The 27,660-nt window shown below is 36.7% G+C and overlaps 1 protein-coding gene across 5 annotated transcripts in view; it reads right to left on the reverse strand.

Annotated features, from left to right (window-relative positions):
* The window catches only part of Lrp1b (LDL receptor related protein 1B), a 2,121,147-nt gene that overhangs the window by 17,105 nt on the left and 2,076,382 nt on the right, over positions 1–27,660 (reverse strand). For 4 of the 5 annotated variants that reach the window (XM_063284873.1, XM_063284870.1, XM_063284871.1 and 1 more), the window contains 3 exons: positions 23,730–23,904; positions 16,945–17,049; positions 15,889–16,002 (listed from right to left, as the gene is read on the reverse strand). In XM_063284873.1, the coding sequence (XP_063140943.1) occupies positions 15,889–16,002; positions 16,945–17,049; positions 23,730–23,904 (394 nt within the window). The remainder of the gene's footprint in view (positions 1–15,888; positions 16,003–16,944; positions 17,050–23,729; positions 23,905–27,660) is intronic. The other variant, XM_063284872.1, reaches the window with a different exon arrangement.

Here is a 27,660-nt window from a genome sequence, read left to right on the forward strand (position 1 = left end):
ACCCATTACTGGTTTCCCATCTCTCCTACAGGAGCAAGAATACTGCCTGTTGGGATGAATGATGCCAGGGATCCAGTTCAATCTTAGCTCTAACCACTCTCTTTTAGATTCATTTACACTGCACATGTTTATTCCCTCCCATCCCCAACCTTCTTTCCTCCTTTCCATATTTCCCTTCCTTTCTTTTTCTTTTGCTGTTTTTTAAAGAAATCAAGCATTATAAAACATAAGGCAAAAAAGACTTTAGGTTTCTTAACAAATTATGACTATAAGAAATTTGAATGTAATCTATGTTTAACGTGAGTAATGTTATGAACATTAAATGTGCAGATTATATCAGCCTACTAGGATTAATATACTTTCATTAATATTTTCTGTGCTGATATATCTTATTATAATTTTACTATGATTATAATTTTTAAATTCTATTCCCAGTAGAGAAAATCATAGGCATAAGTTTCATTACGGATTTAATGTGATAACTGTCTCTACTATTATCTTAATATGACAATAAAAATGTAAACCTTTTTTCTTCATGATTATATTATGAAGATTTTTCCCTATAAACTAAAGTTGTTGGTAAAGGGTAAGAACCAGTCTTTCATGAGAAGTGCACCAAGTTCCTGTGGCACCACATTAAAGGTGAATTGACACAATTTTATCCATTTTTTCAACAAAACTTGAAAATCTGCAGGAAATGGACAATTTCCTAGTCAGACACCAGGTACCGAAGTTAAATCAGGAACAGATAAACCATTTAAACAACCCCATAACTTCTAACGAAGTAGAAGCAGTCATTAAAGGTCTCCCAACCAAAAAGAGCCCAGGTCCAGACGGGTTTAGTGCAGAATTCTATCAGACCTTCATAGAAGACCTCATACCAATACTATCCAAACTATTCCATTTGTTCAATTTTGAAACATAAGCAGGAAATAAAAATTTATTGTTACGAATACATGGCACTTGAGTTGTTTAATTAGTACATAATTAAGAAAAGTGCATTAAGTATACAGTAAAGTGTTGAAAAAGCCATGTTGGTTCTTTATTCTAACATACTTATTATATTAAAAGCCAAGAATATGTTGACAAATGAAAGGAAATAAAGGAATCATATCAAACCTATGCACAAATATACACATATCCTGTATTTTATATTAAAATTATTTTATAGGACTGGAAATATGACTCAACAGTAAGGAGAGCTTCCTGCTCTTGCTGAATACTGTGTCTCAGTTCACGTCCTCTTATGGTAGGCATGCAGCATGTCTAACTGCAGCCCTAAGGGATAGGATGCCCTCTTCTGGTCTGTATAAGTATCATTGTGAGTGTCTTCCATATATACATACAGACAAAATACTCATACATAAAAAAGAAAAATTTAAATAATTTTTAAAAATATTCTAACATATAGATAAATTTTATGTACTATTAGGCTAACATAATATATCCATACTTGTAAAAACTCTAATTTTATATCATGTTAAATACATCTATCTCTTCAAGTGCTTATTACTTCTGTCTTGGAAGAAAATGGGAGGAAGTTCTACTGTGGATTGAAATGAGGTAGAAGAGGAGGATACAGTCATGGTATGCTGAAGTACTTAGGTTGACAGTGGTGATTGAATTTGAAGGAGAAAGAGAGACATAAATATCTGTGATTAGATTAAGTGATTTCCTTATCAGCATAGCAGGTTGGTTCACAAGGAATGCCTGCTGGTATTGCTGTCTAAGATAATGGCATAAATTAGGCAAGGAATGCTGGAGAAGGTCTATGTAACCTCTTGGATATGGGAGTCTGAGAGGAAGGGAACGTGACAGTAAGTGGTTTACTAGAGAGCTGTGAATGAGAGTAGGATATTGGATTTGGAAAAGGGGTAGGGGAGGTGAAGACATTAATGTGAAAAGCTACAAATTATTTATTCTTTGAATATAAATAATATATTAATGTTATGTCAACCAGAAATTAAATCTCTCATTGGTAAGAATGATCACTGTCTTCTGAAGGTACAATCTAGAGCTTAAGCTTGCTCAGAAAAATGTGATGTATTGTATCTATTTCTAGCAGCTTGACAAGCAGAGCAAAAGCTGGAACAAGTTATAGCCTGTCCCCTGGGACTAGATAGGACAAGTATTGATGTGGCAGGCTATATTGCATTTTGCGGCTTTGAACAACATGCACATTTCATGTTTTGTGTTTTCAAAATACTCTTAGGGGCAGAATCAAATTAGTAACACACAGTGATCTGACTGAAGTGTGGGCACTACAGGCTTCTCAAGTTCACCTTTCTAGAAATGTGGGATTTGCTTGGAATCACTCTGAAAACCCCTAGGACTTTTCTTGGCCTTCTCTCTAGATCCACTGATCTGCATGAAGGAAGTCTGCTCCCCCTGATAGACAGACTCCCAGAGCCAATGAATGTGGCTCCCTTCTGCAAGGCCAAGGGTGTCAGTAAGGCCTTTTCCAGGCATGGAAAAATAAAGAGATAATTCCTACTTTTGTAATGTCAGAGCTTTACAAAAGATGAAAGAGCCCTTCATCTTCCTTCCAAAATCTAAGCTCCAGTTTCTCAAACAGCAGATGAGCATTTCATCCATTTTATTCTCTCTCAGGAGTTGGAAAATAATAAAGTGCTTCTAGTAAGATCATTATATTAGAACAATGGCAAATCCAATGGAAAGACAGATTTCTGTCACCTATTGCTCTAGTGCCTGGCCCTCAGTTCCCCACAAGATCACCTTTGAGAGGAATAAAGTTTCTCTGTTTTCTTTCACTGTTTTTATAAAGTCAAATCCTGCCTTGCTTTCAGGAGTCACAAGAGGTTTCCATCTCGGCATTTTTTTTTCTTTTTTCTCTGCTCCCCTAGTGGCCACTTATGTCAAGGTCATTGGCTGCTGATATGATTATATCGTTCTTTCAATATCAAGCATGTCCTTTTGCAGGGATGTTCTTATTTGGCTTCCATTTTTTGTTTTCAGACCTTTGAGGGATAGATTATACCATTTTCTGGTCACTTTAAAGCTAATCAATAATAACGTTAGTTTCTAAAACTGTTCACAGTTTGGAAAACAGTGTTCTATGTGATTAATATATGTTAGTTGTTTTTAATCTTTACAACAGTGTGGGACAATAGATACAGTATGTCCACAATAAGACAATAGATATAGAAGGAAAAATTTGAACAAAAGTGAAATTACAACATATAAGGTTTGTTATTCTGTGTTTGTACTTTCTACTAGGAAACACATTAGTCATTTTTAACTTGAAAAATCATTGTCTTGTTTATCCTGAAAATTAGTGTTCACTATTAATTTCCTTTTAAAAATTGCATGGTTTTCTTAGGATAGTCATTTTTACTATGTTAAGCCTACCAATCCAAGAGCATGGGAGATCTCTCCATTTTCTGAGGTCTTCTTCACTTTCTTTCTTGAGAGACTTAAAGTTCTTCTCATACAGATCTTTCATGTGTTCGGTTAGAGTTACCCCAAGATTTTATATATTATTGGTGACTATTGTGACGGGTGTTGTTTTCTAATTTTATTTCTTAGCCCTTTTATCATTTGTATAAAGGAAGAATACTGATTTGAGTTAATTTTATATCCAGCCACTTTGCTGAAGTTGTTTATCAACTGGAGTTCTCTAGTAGAATTTTTGGGGTCACTTATGTATACTATCATATCATCTGAACAAAGTGATAACTTGTTTTCTTCCTTCCCAATTTGTATCCCTTTGACCTTTTGATGTATAATTACTCTGGCTTAGAACTTTGAGTACTATATTGAATAGATAGGGAGAAACTAGGCAAACTTGTCTAGTCCCTGATTTTAGTGGGATTGCTTCAATTATTTCTCCATTTAATTTAATATTGGCTGTTTCTTCACTGGATGCAGATACTTACACCCAACCAATGGAATAAAGTAGAGGACTTCTGTGGTTAAATTAGGGAAAGGCTAGAAGAAGTTGAGAAGTAGGATGACCCTAGAGTAAGACCTGCAGTCTAAATTAACCCGAATCCCAAGATCTTTCAGACACTGAGCTACCAACCAGGCAGCATATACTAGCTGGTTTGAGACCCTGACATATATATATATATATATATATATATATATATATATATATATATATATATATATGGAGAGAGAGAGAGAGAGAGAGTAAGTAGAGGACTGCCTGGTCTAGCCTCAGTGAGAGAAGTTGCACTTAACCCTCAAGAGACGTTAGGCCCCTAGGAAGTAGAGGGAGGGTGGCAGCATGGGGTAGAGGTATAGGCACATCCTCTTGGAAATGGGGAAAGAGGAATTGAATAAGGAACTGTCAGGTGGCAGACTGAGTGGGACACTTTATAACAACACAGGCCATGTTCTCGGTTAAAAAAAACCCATGGCTTTTTATAAATACAGTGGTCCTCAACTGTCCTAATGCTGTGACTCTTTCATATAGTTCCTCATGTTGTAGTGGCCTTTAACAAAAAAATTAATTTCATTGCTACTTCATAACTGTAATTTGCTACTAACCTGAATTGTACTGCAAAATACTTGTGTTTTTTTTATGGTTTTAGGTGAACCTTGCCAAAAAGTCTATATACTTCCAAAAGCATCACAATGTACATAAAATTTCCTGAACAGAACACCAATGGCTTATTCTCTAAGATCAAGAATCAACAAATGGGACCTCATAAAAGTGCAAAGTTTCTGTAAAGCAAAGGACACTGTCAATAGGGCAAAATGGCAACCAACAGATTGAGAAAAGATCTTTACCAATCCTACTTCCAATAGAAGGCTAATATCCAATACATAGTACTCAAGAAGTTGGACTCCAGAGATTCAAATAACCCTATTAAAAGTGAGGTACAGAGCGAAACAAAGTATTCTCAAATGAGGAATATCAAATGGCCAAGAAGCACCTAAGGAAGTGCTCAACATCCTTAGTCATCAGTGAAATGCAAATCAAGGCAACGCTGAGATTCCATCTCACACCAGTCCGAAGGGCTAAGGTCAAATCTCATGTGACAGCAGATGCTGGTGAGTATGTGAAGAAAGAGGAACACTCCTCCATTGCTGGAGGGATTTCAAGCTGCTACAACAACTCTGGAAATCAGATTGGAGATTCCTCAGAAAATTGGACATAGTACTACCTGAGGAACCAGCTATACTACTCCTGGACATGTACCCAAAAAATGCCCCAACATATAACAAAGACACGTGCTCCACTATGTTCATAGCAGCCTTATTTATTATAGCCAGAGGCTGAAAAGAACCTATATGTCCTTCAACAGAGGGATAGATTCAGAAAGTGTGGTACATCTACACAATAGAGTACTACTCAGATATTAAAAAGTGGAACTAGAAAATATCTTCCTGAGTGAGGTAACCCAATCACAAAAGAACATACATGATATGTACTCACTGATAAGTGGTTATTAGCCCAAAAGCTTAGAATTACCAAGGTACAATTTATAGACCACATGAGGCTCAAGAATTAGAAAGACAAAAGTGTGGATGCTACAGCACTTCTTAGAAGAGGAAACAAAATACTCACAGGAGGAAATACAGAGACAAAGAATGGAACAGAGACTAAAGTAAAGGCCATCCAGAGCTGCCACCCATGGAGATTCATCAAAAAATGCAGTCACTGAACCCAGTTACTATTGGGGATGTCTAGAGGCACATGCTGACAGGAACCTGATACAGCTGTCTCCTGAGAGGCTCTGCCAGAGCGTGACAAATACAGAGGCAGAAGCTCGAAGCCAACCTTTGGACTGTGAACAAGGTCCCCAGAGGAGGAGTTAGAGAAAGGACTGAGGTAACTGAGGGGGTTTTCAACCCCATATGAAGAAAAACAATATCAACCAACCAGATAAACCAGAGTTTCCAGACAACCAACCAAAGAGTACACGTAGAGCGACCTATGCCTCTAGCAGCATATGTAGCAGAGGATGGGCCATGTTGGGCATCAATGTGAGGAGAGGGCCGTGGTTCTGTGAAGGCTTGAAGCTCCATTGTAAGTGAATGCCAGGACGGGTAGGTAGGAGGGAGTGGGAGGGTGGGTGGGGGAGCACACACAGGGAGGCAGAGGGTGGGGGCGGGTAGAATGAAGGTTTCCAGAGGGAAAACCGTGAAAGGGGTTAACATTTGAAATGGACATAAGGAAAATAACCAATAAAAGAAAAGAAAAATAATCACTGTTCTCATAGATTCTCATGTTAGTAAGATCTTTTAAAACCACTGTGACAACTTGTATCTTCAATGTTACTAGAATTCCCCTACTATCTCTTTTTTGTTAATCATTTTATTCATTTATGTTTCAAATGAAATCTCCCACCCTAGTTACACCTCCACAAACTCCTCATCCCATCCCCTCTCCCTCTTCCCTTTGCTCCTCCACTCAGTCACCTTCTCCTGTCTCACTGATCTAGCACCCCCTATACTCAGGCATCATGTGACTTTCTCCTCCCATTAATGTCAGACAATGTCATTCTCTGCTACCTACATAGCTGGAGATATGGGGTCACCCAAGCACCTCAAAATTTTAACCCAGAAATGTTCTTATCCAAAGGGAAAATATGGGAAGAAATGGAATGGAGACTAAAGGAAGGGCCATCCAGAGACCGCCCGACCTAGAGATCCAACACCTCTGCAGACACCAACCCCCTCCACTATTGCTAATGCCAAAGAGCACTTTCTAACAGGAGCAGGTGTGGCAGTTCCCTGTGAGGTTCTACCAACACCTGACCAGCACAGATGTGAGTGCTTGCAGCCAATCATCAGACTGAGCTACATGACCCCAGTGGAAGAGCTAGGGGAAGGACAGAAGGTGCTGAAGGACATTGCAACACCTTATTAAGAACAATATGAACTAACTGGACCACCCAGAGCTGCCTGGTACCACACCCTACTTTCTCTTGAAGCCATTTCAAACACCTAGCTAAGCATGTAAGTTGCTGAAAATTACTTAAGAGTTTAATATCATTTGCCACAAGCATCATTTATTTTTTAATGCTCCAAGCCCTAAATATTTGTGGTGGTTTGAATGATAATGACCCCCTGTAATGCCATATTTTTATGCTTGGTCATCAGGAAGTGGCACTGTTTCATAAAGATTAGAAGGATTAGCAATAGGTATGTCCTTGTTGAAGGAAGTATGTCTCTCAGATGAACTTTGAGGTTCTGAAAGCTCACATCAGGCTGGACATGTGTCATTCACCCTCTCTGCCTAATGATCTGGATGTAGTTATCAAGTTAACATGTTAGTCATCATGCTTTCCACCATAATGATCACTGATTAACCTTCTAAAACTCCTAGCAAGCCACCATTTAATTGCTTTCTTTCATAAGAGTTTCCTTGGTCATGGAGTCTCTTTACAGCATTAGAGGAGTACTTAGAGAATATCTCTTCCACTCTCATGTCTTTGCACAACAGCCTTGGAAAACTTTCTTCTGCTCTTGCTTCTTTTCAGAGAGAGAGAGAGAGAGAGAGAGAGAGAGAGAGAGAGAGAGAGAGAGAGAGAGAGAGAGAGAGCGCCAAAGCAAGACAATGAATGAGCAACACATGTGTTTGGAGAAGACAAAACAAACTGAATGAAATTAGCTTCTCTTCATAAGATGTCATTTGCAATCTTCTGAGTCCTCCCTCTAAAGAGAGCACAATAAAAGCTCCAGAATATTCAGAATATACAGTACAATGGAATTGAAAACAACAAAGAGGGATCAAGTAAAGTGGATCAAGTGCACAGTAAATCATTCTATATTTTCTGACTCTTAACTGTGAAACTTATTAACAAGTAATGGATGCTATCACAAAAATGGGATTAAACTATAGGCACAATGCAATGAAGACATTTATTCTTAAACTGTGTAGCAATGCAAAGCAATTATATGATACATAAAGAATGCATATTAATGTTTGGGAAGTAGTGAGTAAATCTGAAACAATGTATCAAGGGAAAGAATTTGTCATCTTGTGGAGAGGAATAAGACACACAAATTTAAGGGTGAGGTGGACTATAGTAAGGACTCAAAGGCCAACTTCACAGAAGTATGCTCCATGTCCAAAGGCCACACTAAGAAGAAGGTTAGATTTCCCCATGTGGAAGTTGTGAACACAATGGACATAGCAAGATACATGGTTAGAATTTTGTGGAAATTGTGCCTCCCTCAACACATGTGCCTATTGATATTTAACCTAGTTAAAAAACTGAAGAGAGAGAGAGAGAGGGAGGAGGGAGAGGCAGGGGGAGAGAGGGAGGGAGAGAAAGAGGGAGGGAGAGAGAGAATGAGTCAGACTTTTAGCTCTGGTTTGAAATGTAAAACTACAGCATAAAACTCATAGTGCTAAATTCTTTTGACCACCTGGGAAACTGTTCTTGCCCTGGGCAGGAAACAATAACACACAATGGGGGAAGTGTCCTGGCATATTTCCAGGTTGCCTTTGGAAAACAGTGAGCACCTAAATAGATATGGTTTCTGAAGCAATAAAATACTTGAGGTAGATGTTTTTAGTTTTCCATTTTTAGAAAATTCATATATAGTTTAAGAACTTTCTTTTTCTTCAGGGTATTAAAGAAAATAAAATTACAGAGAGAATTATATTTTTAAAATCAACAATATTCAAATATCAATAATATGTACCCATCATTACATTTTAAGATTTTCTGTGCACAGAGAAAACTCTTTAAGAAAATATCTTATATGTAATTTGAATATTGCTGATTATACACACACATATATATACATATATATACATACATACATATATATATATACACACACATACACACATCACACACATATACACACACAGATATTTGTGTGTGTGTGTGCTTATGGTTGTGTGAGTGGATCTATTAACATATTTGCATGCAGCATATATTTAATTTTCTTTTTGTAGTCCTGCATAATAGATTCATTGCCTTTTCTTATACTACACAAACACTCCTTCAAAGTATATTCAAGCCCTTAGATTTTAGAAGACATCACTGTGCTATCTGTACTGGGTTGAGCTGCTGTATATCCCAGGATGGCTTACAACTCATTATCATCAAAATATTTCTCATATACATGTGTGAACAAAAAAGATTGCAGCATTTTATCATTTCATAAAGCATTTGTAATTCAACAGATACATTTCCTTCTCATATTCTTAGGTATATTAGGTATTTATATATCTAGATATAATCTTGTATATTATTTTGAGCTATGAAGAAAATAAATCATAAAAGACATATAAAAATTAAATATAAAATTTGGTTTCAAGATGGTGATGTGCACTTATAATCCTAGTACTCTGTATACAAAGGCAGGGAGATAACTGTTCTGTGGCTAGTATCTTTATTCTCTAAGCATAAAGGGATGAGTTTATCTCAGGGAAATTGATCCCATAAAATTAATACCTAGCTGCATGGTTGCTCTATAATATTAAAATGCTTTTTGCTATTTTTATTATCTATGTTAATATGAAGGTTGATTTTGAAATGCATTCATAGATACATTAGAGAAATTTTGGAACATATCTATCTAGAACTGACTCTGAGCCAATTTTAAGACAAAACTCTAATAAAACTCTAATCAGAACTACATCTAAATACTTCAGACCACACAGAATTAAATTGTATTGCTGAATGGCTCGTCCTACCATGTATTTAAGAGCACAAAGCATTAACTTGTATAAAGTTAGAGGGGATTGGTTTCACAAGCTTTTAACTTTGAATCCAATAGTCCTCGCTGCTCACTGTTAGTCTTAGAAAATTAGTGCATATCAAGGTGTATACATACAGATGGTATTATTCCAAGTAAGGACACCAAAAATAAAATAGGCAGCTGAAGGTTATGGCTCACTTCTAATGCCACCACTTAGGAAGTAAGGTAAAAGGAATGTTGTTAGTTCAATGCCAGCCTGGGTTAAATATTGAGTTTGAGTAAAGCCTGTTTAAAGAATAAGACCTGTCTTGAAAAAAAAATCCAAGAAGCATCCTTTATAAATGAATGACCTGCTAATAAGAACTGACATGTGGTTTGAACCAGTAGGGCATGAAGAATTAATTGCATAAAAACACGTGATAATTGTTTTATTTGACTTCTTGAGCAAAGATAGTGAGGTGCAGCACGTAGCTGACTTTCCATGGCTTGTGTGTGCACAACTATGTGCATGTGGAATGGCAGTGAAGTACAGTTAACCGAAGAGAGCCAATCAACCATTTACTGCAGATGACTGAAAGAACTATAGGTATTGCTATAGAGTAAGAATATGGAGGTAAGTCCATGTAGTGTACAAATTCTGGATCTCATGTGAGATGCTAAACCTATAAGAAATTCTTAGACTCGGGGAGGTATGAACAGCTTCCTAATGAGTTTCATTATTTCTTATTTATGTGATTGGAGAGATAACTCATTTGTTTAGAGCAGCAGCTACAGATCCAGAGGACCAGGGTTTGAGCCTCCATGATGACTCACAGAGGCCGGGAAGCCACCACCTCTCTCAGGCACAGGTGGGTGCCAGTCATGCATGTGCTACACAGTTATACATGTAGACAGAACTGATATATACATGAACTAAAAATAATAAAAATTTAAATATAACTTTATTACTATTTTAACATAAAAATGAGCTCAATAATATTGTCAAAATAACATAATAGACCATTTTAAAATATAGTTTTCACAGTTTTCAATGAGTACTCAAAACTTTCTTCAAGTAAGTAGAAAAATGTGCTGTTTTATTTCTTGGCTTTTCTTTGCCATTTCCTTTTTGTTGCACACAAAGTAATAAATGAAAATGGCCATCTAGAGACAAAAGTGAAGGCTTTCAACCAACAAATCTGCTCCCTAAATTGAAGGATATAGCAATAAAATTTCTATGTAGGAAAACCGAGCTGTCACCTTCATAAGATCTGAATACTTTATTGACTTTCCTACTGTGTGTATTAGTTCCATACACTTCAGGACGTTTGCCTCTCGTGAAGAAAGGAAAAATGATATGCCATTGAAGCAAACACAAGCACCAGGTTGAGACGCTTGTAGAAGATTTTGTTTTGTTTCCTAAAAAGGTTTTAGATGAAATGGCACACATCACATTTTCACTGGAGGTATTGATCACTACTGTGAGAGATCAGGCTGAAACACTCTTTCCTAAACATCTCCCCATATGAGTTGTTTCATAAAAAAATACTATGGGAACTGTATAGTCCTTTACCTGGATTGCTTTGTATTGCATGTAACCTGTAGGTGATATTAAATTTTACTTACGTTTAGTTACACATTATAACTATAGAAATTGTAAATATGCTAAAGATATCTAAGGCTTATTTGTTTTTACTTTCATATACCCTAGCTTCCTTCTTAGGAGCTACAAATATGAAAGCAAACCTGATCTCCACTCTCTACCATTGTGGATACTAAAAATGGGGCTTCAAACTTCCTATAGACAGGCAGTGTCCCAGTGGAGGAATAGACACTAACTACCCACAAAACTTTTGAACCCCAAATTTTTCCTCTCTATATGAAATGCATAGACTAAGAGGGAACGGAAACTTAGGGAATGGACAACCAATAACTGGCCTCACTTGAGACCCATCCCATGGGCGAGCACCAATCCCTGAAACAATTAATGATTCTCTGTTACGCTTGCGCATAGGAACCAGAATAACTTTTCTCTGAGAGGCTCCATCCAGCAATTCATTGAAAGAGATGCAGAGGTCCACCTCCAAACATCGGGCAGTGCTCTGGGAGTCTTATGGAAGTGATGGAGGAAGAAACGAAAATAAGAGCACACAGGTGCTGGATGTACCCCCAACATATGTAGCACATATGCAGCCAAGTCTTCACGTGAGTCAGCCAACTACTAGAGCTAAGTCTTTCCCTAAAGCCGTGCCTGCTGTGGAATCTGTTCCCCAGTAGGGCTGTCTTGTGTGACTTCAGTGGGAGAGAATACACCTAGTCCAGCTGAGACTTGATATGGCGGGGTGGGAGGGATCCTGGGGGCAGGCTGTATTCCACCCTCTCAAGGAGAAGGGAAGGGAAGATTGAGGATGGGACGAGAGATAGTGTGAAGGGAGGAGGGAGGGGATGAAAAGCGAATACATTAATGTTTAAAATGCTATTTCAATAAGTACATTCTTAATGGCTAAGTCTTTTTCACTGCAGAAATGTTTCCCTGTTCTTATTTTTATCCTTTATTGAATCCCTAACTAAACAATGAGGAAGAAATCTCTGCTGTTCCTCACTGCCTCATCCTAACTTTGTAGATTTCTGTGAATTCTGTCTGCATAAGGGCTTATAACATTTTCCTTTCTTAAAATTGGATATTTTGTGTATTTACATTTCAAATATTATCCCCTTTCCTGGCTTATCCCCCAGAATCCTCTATCCTATCTCTCTTTCCTCCGCTTCTATGATGGTGCTCCTCATCCCACCCACCCACTCCCACCTCACTGCCCTTGCACTCCCCTACACCGGGGAATCGAGCCTTCACAGGACCAAGCGTATCTCCTCCTATTGGTGCCAGACAAGGCCATCCTCTGCTTCATATGAGGCTGGAGCCTTGGGTCCCTTCATGTGTACTCTTTGGATGGTGGTTTAGTCTCTGGGAGCTCTGGGGAGTCTGATTGCTTAATGTTGTTGCTGTTCTTATGGGATTGCAAACTCCTTCAGCCCCTTCAGTACTTTCTTTAACTCTTCCATTGGGGTCCCTGTGCCCCGTTCAATGGATGGCTGTGGGGATCCACCTCTGTATTTGTCAGGTTCTGGCAGACTCTCTTAGGAGACAGCTATAACAGGCTCCTGTAAGCAAGTGCTTCTTGGCATTCACAGTAGTGTCTGGGTTTGGTGTCTATGTATGAACTAGATCCCCAGATGGGTAAGTCTGTGGGTGGCCTTTCTTTCAGTCTCTGCTCCACACTATGTACTCATATTTCCTTTAGACAAGAGCCATTCTGGGTTACAAATTTGGAGATGAGTGGGTGGCCCCATCCCCCAATCAGGGGCTTTGCCTAATTTCCAGATATGGTCTCTACAGGTTCTCCCTCCCCTTTGTTGGGCATTTCAGCTAATCTCATCCCTATCCATTCCCCTACTGAAGAATAGCTGGGTTGTTTCTAGCTTCTGACTATTGTAAATAAGGCTGCTATGAACGGAGTAGAGCATGTGTCCGTGTTACATGTTAGAACATCTTTTGGGTATATGCTCAGGAGTGGTGTAGCTGGTATAGTCCTCAAGTAGTACTATGCCCAATTTTCTGAGAAACCTCAAGACTGATTTCTAGAGAGGTTGTACCAGTTTGCAATCCCACCAAAATGGAGGAGTGTTCCTCCTTCTCCACATCCTTGCCAGCATCTGCTGTCACCTGAGTTTTTTATCTTAGCCATTCTGACTGGATGAGGTAAAATCTCAGGATTGTTTTGATTTGCATTTCCATGATGACTAAGGATGTTGAACATTTCTTTAGGTGCTTCATGGCCATTCGATATTCCTCAGTTGAGAATTCTTGTTAGCATTGTATACCATTTTTAATAGGGTTATTTGTTTCTTTGGAGTGTAACTTCTTGAGTCCTTTGTATGTATTAGATATTAGCCCTCTATCAGATGTAGGATTGGTAAAGATCTTTTCCCAATCAGTTGGTTGCTGTTATGTCCTAATGGCAGTGCCCTTTGCCCTGCAGAAGCTTTGTAATTTGTCAGTTATTGTGAGGCACACAAAATGCTCATCTTTCTGCAACTAAAGCTACTGGAGATCCTCTGCTTCTTCAGTTCACAGGAAACTACTCCTGAATAAATTCTTCCAAGTTATATTTTTTTTCTCAATTAATCTTCAAAGTAGCACACACTCTTCATAGACTTTTTACAGCATCCTGGCCCAATGGTCTCTTGCCCTTAGTAACCTACACTGGTGCTTTCATATCAATTGTATTTTGAGCATGCTACTCTTTCCTAGATTTTTTTAACCATCCCTCATGTTTAGAACTTCTATCATTTTTGTTTCAAAATATTATTAGTACCTAAAGGCCTTTGATTATTCCACTTGGAATCATGAATTATTTTTTTAGTTGTTTTTCACACTTTGATAATATTTTTATTATATCAATAAATTATTTTATTTTTTCTTAAAAGACATTCTTCTTGTGAAAATGAAATTTAAATTTTGTAGCATTCTATATTGGCATGGATAATGTTCAGAGGAAGCAACATCACTTAATTCCATAATCAGGCATAAATGGTCAGACCTGTATGACCACTGTGTGTCATCCTGTACAGCAGCATAAGAATAAATATAAAATATGAAGATTATGTAATGCACTTCTGAGTCAGGTTTTAGGGCCGTGAAGCTATGTATGTTGAAAAATGCCATGCTTATTGGTTATTTATATTTGCTTAACAAATTAATGTGTAAATGAAAACATTTCTCTATAATTTTATGACTGAACTGTTTGCTGTATATATAATATTTATCTTATTTGTCCTACTTCCAAAAAACTGATAAGAGTGAAAATATAGTGTATAAACACAACTTCCATGAGAGCAAACAGACATACAGATATTGTAATATAAAAATATAAGAAAGTCCCTAAATTTCTGTAGTTACCCTGTGTCTTTTTTGCTGAGTTTAACAGCTACACTGATTATTAGACCCTAGTGCTGTTTGCTTAAGATTAAAGTTTACTGTGGGGTGCTATAGCCATTTGGATTTTTTTATTCTGGTGACAAAGGGATTCCTTGCACAAGAAGTCATCTAAATACCTGTTTATGATGAAGAGGCAAATCAGAGTTGCCATAGTTTACAGACTCTGTTCAGAAGCAGCAAATAATAACAGGATAAACCAAGACTTGATTCCAAAGCAGAAATTATAGGGGTTATAAAAGTAACCCAAATTTCGTCCTTCATTATCTTTGTGCCATGATCACTTTGAACTCTGTCACTCTGAATACCCATGAGTCACAATTCTGACTATTCTTTCCTCCATAGGCACCCTCGGGATCACACATTTTCCCCTTCAAGTGGCACCAAAATTATTATGGCAGGACCCCCTTATCTACAGAACATTCCTTTTTGGTTTAATGACTTTCATTTTCAAACCAACTGTATTCATTTCAAGTTTCTGTGTTATAATCCCAGCAGCTCATTATAACAAAATAGCCAAGGTTTGCTAAAGAAATGCTGGAATTTTAGCATGATTGTGTTTTGCAGTTTCATTAGGCTAACCTGACCTTCAGTGAATGTACTCCAAGGTGCTAATCAGGTCTACTGCTTTTAACACTAAGTATTAATAAAGACACCACATATATGCCAACCCTAAAACTTAAGTGGATATGGCAAAAATACCCTCTACTGTGGTCAGTTCACAAGAAATACTGGAATGAGAAAATAAGAGTTTACTTTCCATGGATATCCAAGTTACCACAAAGTGAATGAAGGAAGAATGAAGTAAACTATAAAGAAGTTAAATTTCTTGAAATATTTTGGCTTGCACTTATTTCTTTTCCTAGTAAATCAAATTGTCTCTGATGTAAATCTAGGAAACAAATAGTTTACTATCCCATCAGATTTTGAAATAGAAATGTCGAACTTAAAATCCACTTAAGTTCCAAATATAGTACTTGCAGACTTTAAGCCACTTGCTTCTGACCTCCTGGAATTCAAATCTGTTTTTCTAGCATATGTGTTTTTAGGAAGCAGGATGAGCAGCTTTTTCATCACCTGCTATATATCTACACACTCTGGCACTCTGCAGTGTATACAGTTATCTATGAGCAAAGCATAGGTTAATTAAATGTGACAGAGATGAGCCCCAAGATTAAGTATAAACTGTGAAATGCATGTGGATGTTCATGATTTAAACCAATGAACTGTGGCCTGAAATGATGTCACAGGAAGCACAGCAGTAAGTGGAAGGTTAAACCTACTTGCATCTCGGCTCATTAAACGCAGTTATAGTGCAAATCCCCTCATTCTGACAGTAGTGATCACAAGGGTTCTCTTTCTGGTCACAGCGCTGACTTTTAAACCCCACAGAGCATCTGCAGAATTTCAGTAAAATACAACTGAATATAGTGTCTGATTTATTTGCCATATATGTTTAAACTTGTTATACATTGATAGTAAGATAAAATAAAAATTTTCCCAGGAATGCTTGCCTCCCTCAAATACACACTGATCACATTTTCCTGTAACAATTTGTGGGACAGGAAGCTGGTTGGATTCCTTTTGGAGTATAATCCCCTTACACGGTTAAAATAAAACTCAATATATTGACCATATTAATGGAAGGGCTTTAGGTGGTCTAGTCTAGAAAATCAGCAAAGTGGGGAGAGGAAGAGATTAAATTCCATATTTTCTAATTGATAATCTCTGCTTTCCCTGCACAAAATATACTCTCAAAGAGCCAAGGACTTAATTGGTTTATATTGTGTGATACTCTAAACCTGACAGAACATCAAATAACATCATATATTTGAAAACATGATCCAAGCTCTTTTGAAAAAGAGTAGTCGCAACTACTGCAGAATTTACACACATGCTTACACACACATGCCCATCTGCAGACACACACACACACACACACAAACACACACACACAAACACACACACACAAACACACACACAAACACACACACACAAACACAAGCACACATACATGCACACTCACACACAATGAACTGTGTGCTTCATAAAGCTTAATAATTTCTGTAAAACCAGAACAGTTTTTCCAGCATTTCCACGTTGAAAAGCTGTGAATGTCTGAAATGAAGAGATGGCAAGAACTGAATGAGCTACTCCTCATGAGATCTTTAACAGGCTGATGACAACGGAATTATGTAGACCGTGAGCCAATGAGGGACAGTTGGACAAAGATGTGCATGATGCACTCACTGAAGAGTATTGTCCCAGAAAGGAAAACATTAGGATAGAGACTCTATCTTCATGCAACCCTGTCTTAAATTACATTAGTTGATACTCACACACACACAGGTACGCTAGTCTCAGGGTCCAGTTGGCATGTGCCACCATTGTAACAGTAGCCATCACACAACTGACAGCTAGAGGCAATCTTCCCATTAGTACAGCTGCAGAAACAGGACAAAAAGGAAAAACCGTGTTACCAGAATTAACTGCTGTTGAAGGCTGACACAAAACACCTGCAAACTAGAATGTGCATCATTTGACAACACTCTAGTTTCTGCCTAAACATAAGTTTTCTGGAAAGCAGGTTGTGAGAGGAAAACTTATTTATTAGAAAAACAAGAGATTATTTGGGTGCTTTGCTAATTTTATCCCCTTTTCTTGATAAAAAATGTAAAGTATCAAGATAAATAGTTAGAAAGTACATTTGTCTCTCACATGCTAGGAGGGCTTTATGAATTTCTTTTCCCATTAGCTAAGACTTGGTAACGTCGTTGTGAGCTCTAAGCCACATGACAGAATTATAACATTCTGTTCTCACTGTGGCATTTCCTGGAGACAAATATTAGGATAACAATTGTCTAAAATGAGTGTATGTTTTCATATTGTGAAGGTATATATGTTTGCATAGGCATACATGAACTTGTGTTTTTGGGTGTATAAAAGCTACAGAACACAATTGTGTTTAATCCCTAGGAATGCTATACATCTCTTTCAAAACAAGAATTCATTGGCCTGAAGGTTAAAAATTATGCACTTATTAGTTAATAATTCTCAGGGATCATCTTGGCTCTAACTTTGCAGATTTGAGAGATGTCAGGTGTCCCTGTGATTTTAGGGTGGAAAGATGGTTCAGCAAATAAAGGATTTGCTACTCAAGATGACTGGCAACTCTCAGAAAGTGTTCCTCTGGTTTCTGTATGCATACTTCTGCATGATTATATCCCACCCTTGAGCAGACAGGCATACAAATGAAAGTAGTTGAAAATAGATAAACTTAATTCAAATGTTAACCACATATTAAACTCAATGTTAAACCTATTTTGATTTTGTTTTATTTTGAGTCAGGGTGATACTCTGTAACCCAGTTTGACCAAGTATTTCATATTAAGTCTCCCTCCTTTGCCCTATTAAATGCAGAACTTACAGATTTGAGCTACTATGACTTCAAAGTTTTTACTGTCAAAATAGAGCCAATCAGTGAAAATCTAAAAATAAAAATGTGTAAGTTATACAGAATCAAGGGGATTGACTTTCTACAATTGAAAACTACAACTGAGCATCCAATTATAGTAACATTACATGTTATGGATGATAATAAACAGCATCTTATTTGACAGGAATGTTGTTCAAAAATATTTTCTTATGTTTTAAACAAACAACTATATTGGTCCTAGAACACAACTGAAGAAATGGAGAAGAATGTAACCATGTTCAATGTCACTAGGGAATCCGATCTCCTTCCTGGAGAGCTGTGAGGAAGTTGTACCCATGCTGCTTCAAAGTGGATTGTAACTTCACACTGGTTTTTGTAATCAAATGGTTACAAAATCAGTTGTTTCTTAAGTCCAGACACAACCTTGGTAATGAAGCCATGCTGCAGAACTGACCATTCTAACTTTCCATGGTGAATGACTTTTGCAGAATACCTGTTTCTAACGCTAGACAGAACCTTGAAAATAAAGTTAGGCTGAATTATCATTAACAGGATATTTTATATTCTTCAAGATATATAATAATTATATGACATCTCTTTTAGGGCATTTCCTGTTGACATAGAGGTTCCTGAAAATGATAGGTTAGCAACCCTGGTGCTTATAATTACATTATTACAGGCATGCTCATCTGGCTGCTGGTAACCCACTTGCTGAATACATTCTGGTCAGTGTTTAAATCAGAATTATATATAAATAACATTTTCTAAAAATATCATAATAAGTAGACAAGGTGAATGGATTATATGTAAGTTGTAAAATGGTGCTATATAAACCCAGAGCCCATCATGGGACAGGTGAGGGTGATCTCAAATTCTGATATAATAGAGTATAGTTTCCTCTACAGGTGACATGAACATTGTATCTACAATACACATACAAAGTGGGTGAAATACACAATTGACAAGTACTGTTTTTCTGATATGTTAAGTGTGGTAAGAACACTTCATTTTCTTTCCACGATTTATTGAAAACTAATACATAAAATATTAGGATTCTAGTACTTAAAGGAATAATGTCAAAGAGAAAAAGTTAACTCACTATACATGGAAGAATTTTACTTAAATAATTATATACCAAACTTTAATATCTAAAAGATGAAACTGCAAATTAATTTTTAAAATTCTTGCTTTCAATAGCTATGAGAATTTTTGTCATTTTCTATTACATTTTATTTGAAATTGAACTTACAAATATTTTTAAATGTAGAACAAATACCATTTAATGCCTTAAGAAGAACATGTTTCATTTTACTGTATGCTATCTTCAATAAAAGTACATATAATAAATACAAGTCTACAGACTATGATTTAAAGAATCCCAAAATAAATTGCAAGTTACCTAGTAAATACAAAGAATTCTTAGGAATGTAATTATCAAAGAAATCCTCCTTCAGCTCTTCATTTTAAAGGTACAAGTTTCTCTTCAATAATATTTACATCTATCTCCAAAAGAAAAATATGTAGCAATAATATGTAGTAATGATCATTTTCATAATTGAGTCTGTAGATAGTTGGTAGGATAAATATTAGGATTTCAAATACACATGATTATTTGAATTTTATACAAAAGTGAATATTTTTATTCTTTTGTAATATGGGTTTAGAATTTCTTTTTACCTACAAAACATCCTGACATCAATCTAAGTTTCACTGTAATTTTAAGATAAAAGTCATCAGAAATCCCACTGCAAACTTGAGAAGAGTGAAAACATTCCACTTTTCTCTACTCAAGTGTCATGTAGACCATTGATTAAAAAAATTACTACCAGGCATCTAGTTATAAAATTAGACTGGGTATCCATTGTTACCAATAGTTTTCTATTCATATCTATTCCTTCTTGTATATTTCCAGAAAAAATCATTTGAAATATAAGTATAATAGCCTTTTCCAGTTATAAATGTGTGTGTGTGTGTGTGTGTGTGTGTGTGTGTGTGAGAGAGAGAGAGAGAGAGAGACAGAGAGAGAGAGAGAGAGATTTGCCTTTATGTCGGAGTTTATGAGAGGGGTCCTACATCCTGTCCTCTCTTCCTTTCATGAAATTATTTAAAGGTGTGAGCAAGCTGGATGAGTACTTTCTGAGTAAACTGAGCTGGTGACTCAGTTCATAACTCTGTTCTCAGTGTAAGTGAGAAGATTCATTAAAAATATTATATAGCCTGTTTCAATAAGGAACAGAGAACATGAGGAGAGCAACCCAGTGCAATGAAATTTTTTAGTATATAAAGTTGATCCTCATGAATCCTCCAAATAATGAAGGATAAAGTATCCATACCTGCCATCTTTTATCACCAAAGAAAGCTTCCACAACTGACACTGGCTTACATTCAACTGAATTGGTGGACAAGGAGGTCCCAAAGAAATCTTCAAACATTTTAGGCTGTGTCCAAGGCAATAGATTGCTCTAACAAACTGACAGCAATTCCACACTGTTAAAAATAGCACCCATTTATTTCATCAAACATGGAGAAGTTGAGCTGTTGCCTACATAGAACCTCCACAGCTATAGTCTTATGTCTTTGGTATAGGAAGGTATACTGCAGGCTAACAAAGTAGAAACATAAATGTGAACACACCAACGAAAACTTTGATATGCAAGATGTCATGCCAGCAAAATATACTAAGGCAATGGCAGCACAAATCTTGTGGGAGGAGTAACCAACAATGTCTTATTTGACTTAAGGTTGATACCATGTGATTGTACCCTGTATGGCATAAGTGAACAGGAACCAGGGACTAACTCAGAAACCCTAGGTTAAAATAAACTACTGCTGACAAAATAAATAAGTATATAAACCCAAATTTAAAAGTGAGCTAGGTCTTGATGTCTTGGGAGGCTGGAGCAGGCAGGTCTTTGTGAGTCCATGACAGCCTGTTATTCAGAGCAATTTCCAGGGGAGCCAAGGCTACAAAGAAATCCTGTCTCTAAACAAACAAATAAAGAAACTCTAAAATAATAAATTTAAATTGGTGATAAAATATGACTCCTAAATATATTCTGCTTTACTTGTGGATCAGTGCCTGTACTCAGAGCCTCTTTCTCTTTCAGAACATGAAAACAAATACAGAGACAAACAGCCACACATTATAAGGAATTAAGACATAGCTTTAAGTGAAATATATCTCCTCAGAGCTCAGAGAACCATGTAAAGGTATTGGGTAGAAATATTATAAGAGCCATAGGGGACACTAAGAGAACAAGGCTCTCTAAGTCAAGTGAGCAAAGCTCATACAAACTCGTATAGACTAATGCAGCAATCAAGAGTCTGCATGGGTATAGCCAAGGTCTACTGTGTATATATCATAGTTTCCAGTTTGGTATTATTCTATAACTCCTGAATTTGTAAGATTTCTCTTAGGGCTCTTTTCCTGCTGTTGGTTAGTACTGCTCAATGTCAAATGTGATAGCATTTGCTTTTACTTATTTTGTTTGAAACAAACAAACAAGCAAACACACAAACAAACAAAAAATTCCAGGTCTCTTCACAGACTAAAATAAGGTTCTTTCATAATTGGAAATTGTTATCTTTTTATTCATATGAGGCTTAAGAGATACATGTGAATGTTCATTTTTTATTTTATGTATTTATTTACAAATATTCACATTTTAATTACTTTACTTAAAAATAGTATGCTTTCAAATTATACAAATTGCTAGGCTTAATATATGCTGTTCATAGGACAATACAAAACACATTTACAGTAAATTCTAAAGTGAGAATAAATAAAACTGAGTAAATGCATAAAACTTGTCAATGTTGCCTGTAATAAAATTTTATTGGACCTTGTTTGCCAGAGTGACATAACTCATCTGCCACCTCCTAGGACTCTCACTGGCAGAGACACTTTATGGCTCTCTCTCTCTCTCTCTCTCTCTCTCTCTCTCTCTCTCTCTCTCTCTCTCTCTCTCATTCATAACATTTCCAAGTAAAGTAGGTGACAGAATCCAGTTTTTTACACGCACTTCTTTTAGAGGATTGTTCAAAGTACTCTGTCTGGTGTGGAGACTGACTTCTCACTTCCGGAGGAGAGCTGGTTTCATGATACAAACAATAGCTTTAGCATTAACTCCTAAGTTCTGCTCCCATTCACTTCATCTTAAAGACAAGAGATGGATCACAGAGTAAGAGCACTGGATGCTTTTCCACAGGTCCTGAGGTCTATTCCCAGCAACCACATGGTGCCTCATAAACATGTATTAGGAAATCTGGTGCCCTAGTCTGGCTTGCAGGCATGCATTCAGGCAGAACATTGCAAACATAATGAATAAGCAAATTTTCAGAAAATCTGTGGTATGCTTCATACACTGTTGCATGTGTGTTTATATGCATTTGTGGATAGTTACACAGGAGTGTTATACTCATGCTTGCTATTCTTTGGATATTCCACTTGATATATCCTGAAACATTTTCCATAGCTGTGAGCATAAAATTCCATTTAAAAGAAAAGAGTAGGGTTGGGGATTTAGCTCAGTGGTAGAGCGCTTGCCTAGGAAGCGCAAGGCCCTGGGTTCGGTCCCCAGCTCCGAAAAAAAAGAACCAAAAAAAAAAAAAATAAAAGAAAAGAGTAGAATTTGGACATATTCACTTCCAAGAACCATCATTCCATATGCTTGTTTTAGATTGCAATTGCCAAAGTCATATTAGGAAAAGAAAAATCTTAATGTTTATGTCCACTGAAGGTTTAAATTGCTTCTACCCAAAAGGATCAATGAACAGCAATAAAATAAAGTTATAATCTCAAAATGAAAGACATTGCATAAGAAAACAAGGACAATTTTGATCTACTCATTGTGACTATCAATGAGAAATAACCAAATGCTTATATTCAACATTCCATATTGCTATTTCTGTCATCCAAGCATTCAAGAGACTCTGGGTATGGATATCAGAAGATAGTAGAATTTGGGAGCTGGTTTTCTTCTTCTAATGTATTAGTATGGGGATTGACCACATTTGATCAGATTTGCTGACAATTTCATCTATTCTTCCTGGCTATCTCTATTAAATATAACACTTACAGGTGTGAGCTACTAAGTACTAAAATATTTTACTGTCAAAATAAAATGGTAAAAACATAAAAACTCAAAACCTAAAATCTAAAATAAATAACACATGAGGATACAAGTGGTTCTAGGGCTACTTGGCCAGCAATATCACTGAGTTTTCCTCACCAAGATGATCTTGTACTCATGATCTATCACCACAGATACTTATGTACTTAGTATTACCATTACCTTTCAGTTTTTATCTCTTTCATGTCTCCTACAACCAACGCTTTTCTTATTTCCCCTCTTTATCATTCCCTCTTCTTCTTTTCCATTACTATGAATTAAACCCTTTGTAAACAACTCCTATCCTTAGTTCTACGCATATATTTCTTAATATATTTCTGTTATTTCTTACATCTTGGCTTATTGTATAACTGGAATAATTTAATAACATTGATGTTTATACACTCCAAATTTCAAAATAAGAGTGAGGAAAGGTGAACACCATCTCTATCTTTAAAACTGAACTGTTGGACATTCAGAATTTTTTAAAAATTTAAAATGACTTCATAGTTTATTTCTTAAAGCAGGAGTCTTTGGCATATAAATGCTTTATAAAGCAAGTCGGATGCATACTTACTTGCAAAATATATCCTCATTGTCTTGATTTATGATACAGTGGCCCCCGTGGCACCGTACACATTTGTCAATCTCACATTTTGGTCCTTCATAGCGTGTTGGGCAGACACATTCAACACTTCCATCGTTCCCAATGCTACACGATTCGGAATTCACACAGTAGTGGTGGCACACATCTAGGAAGAGGAAAAAACAAACATTTAAATGACGTTATGAGATATTTTTCCAACCTTATAAATGATGCTATTTTATTTCATATGAAAATGATTATAAAATAGGTAAGATAATTTATAAAGAGATAGTATGATATATGAAAGTGACTTCTATGATAAGGCCTTGATCCTTCTTTTGGCCTCTGTTCCTCAACTGGGCTTCACTTTATTCTGCTAAGAAGATAAGTGTTGTATTGATGCAATGTTACCAGACATGCTTGTTTTGTTGTTGTTCTGATATGCAATGATTATGATTCTTTAGCTTTCTTTCCAAAGAATAGTGAAAGTGTGTGTGGCCATAAGCAGAAAAGCTTGAGATTTTCTTGTGAAAATCATTGTTGCTCTTCCTTCTTCTATCTATGCTTTGAGCATATAGTCTGTTTGATAAGGAGATAGAAAGCCAAAGAAAAGCTGACTATGAAATTGGCTGATGCTCCATAGGTGCAAAGTGATAGAGAAATTTCACCTTCCTAAATTCTCCTATATTAACACCTAAATAACTCACCCACCAGTGTGAAACATTCCCATCTACTCTAAGCTTCTACTTCAAAGGATCATTCTTATCAAGCATTACAGCCTGGTTCCCTATTGACAAAAAATATTTCCTTCAAATATTCCTCCTTAAAGATTCATAGTTCAGTGAAGGGCATTAAATAAATATTAATATACATTTAGAATTATTATGCCTTAGTGACTTGAAATGCAGAGAGCTCTATTTGAGTCCATATAGAAAAGCAGTACAAATTTGTAATTTCCAGTATTTAAAGAAGGTAAGATGCTTCATATTACAATATTCTGTTTTGCTTGAGTTTTACAGCACCCAAGAAGTGCATTCTCTCTACCTAGGTTACCATTTTTTTCCTGGAGGATATGTAATATCTCTGCCCCTCTCCACCATCCTTCCTTTTTTATCTCTCCTGTATCATGTTTCTGATTCTTATTTTAAAGTATTCTCTTCTCACTGATTTCAGCTGCAAAATTCCTAAACACAGAAGAAATATAGGCCCAAGCAGGTAGTTTGATATCTATAGTAGTTATTTTTCTGTTGCCATGATAAAACATCATGACCAAAGTCAATGAAAACTATTTAGGGTTTGTTTTGTCATATGCATGCTGAGCATGAAGATTCCATCGAGGTAGGGTAGAAGCATGGGAGAAATTGGCAGGTGTATCAGCAGGAGCAGGAATCTGAGATACTGCATCTTTTACTACAGCATAAAGCAAAGACAGGAAATAAGTTGAAGCAAGCTACTCTCAAGGCTCACACTTAGTTACATACTCTTTCCAGCGTATGCTGTGATTCCTAAGCCTCCCAAAGCAATATTAACAACAAGGACCAAGTGTTCAACTATATTGACCTACATCTCTCATCCAAACTGCCAAAATTTACTCCTTGGTTCCATTATGCCCCGAGCTTCATCACAAAGCAAAATATATTGAGGCCAACTTCTGATGTCCTTAATGTTTTTAACAGTTACAAGATTATTCAAATGTCAAAAATGTCTTCTAAGACCCAAGACAATCTCCTAATTATAACCCCTGTAAAATCAAAATGCAAATTGCGGACCTCCAACATACAGTGGCACAGAGTATATATTACCATTTCCAATGGGTAAAGTGGGTTTACAGTGGGTAAGTCCCCTAAAAGTAGACTCGGATTCACCAGGGCAAAACAAAATCCTGTAGCTCCTTTTCCAATTTTAAAGGGCTTAGATTGGCCCATCCCTCCTTGATCTTTTTATATACATCTCTCTATTGGGCTGAGACTACTTCTTAAATGCATCTTTTCTGAGTAGATATCTCATGACTCTGTCATCTCTAGCTACTCGGAGTCTTCACTGCAATCCAGAGTTCACTTTCAAAATCTTCAAACAGAAGTTTTCTTGCCTTGTCTTACCAGATTTTCTGAAAACATGTATCCATCAGGCTTGTAAATCCAGCTGACGATATGGCTGACATTGTCAAGATTGTCTATCTTCTTGGGATGGACCCTAGCACCTTCAAATCATAGTAGGAGCAACTTTTTAATTAAATTGTTTTCTTAGGATCACTAAACTCATAAAATTCCCTTTTAAAAGCCTGACAGCACAAATTACCCAAGATACAATGCAGAGATCACATGAAGCTCAAGAAGAAAGATGACCAAAATGCAGATGCTTCACTCCTTCTTAAAATGGGGGAACAAAAATATTCATAGGAGGGGATATGGTGGCAGAGTTTGGAGCAGTGACAGAAGGAATGGCCATTCAGAGCCTGGCCCTCATGTGGCCAATATATATATATATATATATATATATATATATATATATATATATATATATTCAGTCACCAATACTAGATAAGATTGATGAAGCTAAGAAGTGCATGCTGACAGGAACCGGATATAATTCTCTCCTAAGAGACATGGCCAGAGCATGTCAAATACAGAGGCAAATGCTATAGGTAATACTGAGAACAGAACCCCTGTTGGAGGAATTAGAGAAAGGATGGAAAGAGCTGAAGAGGCTTGCAACCACATAAGAACAATAACGCCAACCAACCAGAGCTCCCAGGGACTAAACCACTAACCAAAGACTATATATACATGGACTGACCCAGGGCTTCAACTCCATATGTTGCAGAGGAAGGCCTTGTTTGGCACCAATGAAAGGAGAAGTCCTTGATCTTAGCAAGGTTGGACTCTCAGTGTAGGGGAATGTCTGGGGAAGGGGGGGTGGATGGGGAGAGGAACACACTTCTAGAAGAAGGGGAGGGAGATGAAATATAGGACTTCTGTCCCGGAAAGGGAGTAACATTTGAAATGTAAATAAAAAAATCCAATTAAAAAAGAGAAAAAAGAAAAAAGATTTTAAAAAAGTAAATTAAAAAAAGAAAAATGAATAAATATTTACTGTCTAAAAAAAGAAAAGTTACATATGACCTGGATTGTGTCTTGTTCTCTGAGAACTTTAAATACACAGCAGTTTACTTGACATAAGTGGTGATAATCTCATAAAAGGTTATAATCCTTATTTTGGACCACACATGTCATTATTCTTCCTACTGTTCTTTTCCCCTCATTGTGTATTCTGTATTTATTTCTTCCCAATTGCTCTCTCATGTCATACACGTATAAACTGTCAGTAATAACAGTGCCAGCAGATAGCAGGTTTACCATTCTATTGTCTGGAAATTTGCTCTGCCAAAAAATTCATTACTTTAATTATGTCTTGGGTAAGTTCTTAGGAAAAGATCAGAAGGCAGCCAGTCTTTGTGGCATTTTTGTTTGTTTGCTTGCTTATTTTGTATTGTTTTCCTTTTTCCTGAAATTACAATTCCCTATACTGGTTACTAAAATTGTTTCACTCTGAACCCCCTCAGTCTGGTCTTCTGTCGTCTTCCCTGCTCTCAGCATCCCTATCTTCAGACCCATATTACATTGGGTCTTTTGATTTTTACATACAATATCCAATCCCTTTAACAGTTTAAAGTTTCAAAATCTTCCACATCATTCTATAAAATACCACTGCCAGAATCTTTACATAAAAGATCCATTGTCTGGTACCAATCTCTGTATTAATTGACTTTCTGCACTGTGATACACCACCACAATGAAAGGCAACTTGAAAGAAAGATAATTTATTTTGGCTTATGGTTCCAGAAGTATGTGTCCATCATCATGAGCAGAGGAAAACAGCAGTCATGACAACAGAAACATGAAGCAGAGAGAGTGAAAGCTAC

The sequence above is a fragment of the Rattus norvegicus genome, chromosome 3 (genome assembly GCF_036323735.1).
Source record: "Rattus norvegicus strain BN/NHsdMcwi chromosome 3, GRCr8, whole genome shotgun sequence".
NCBI lineage: Eukaryota > Metazoa > Chordata > Mammalia > Rodentia > Muridae > Rattus > Rattus norvegicus.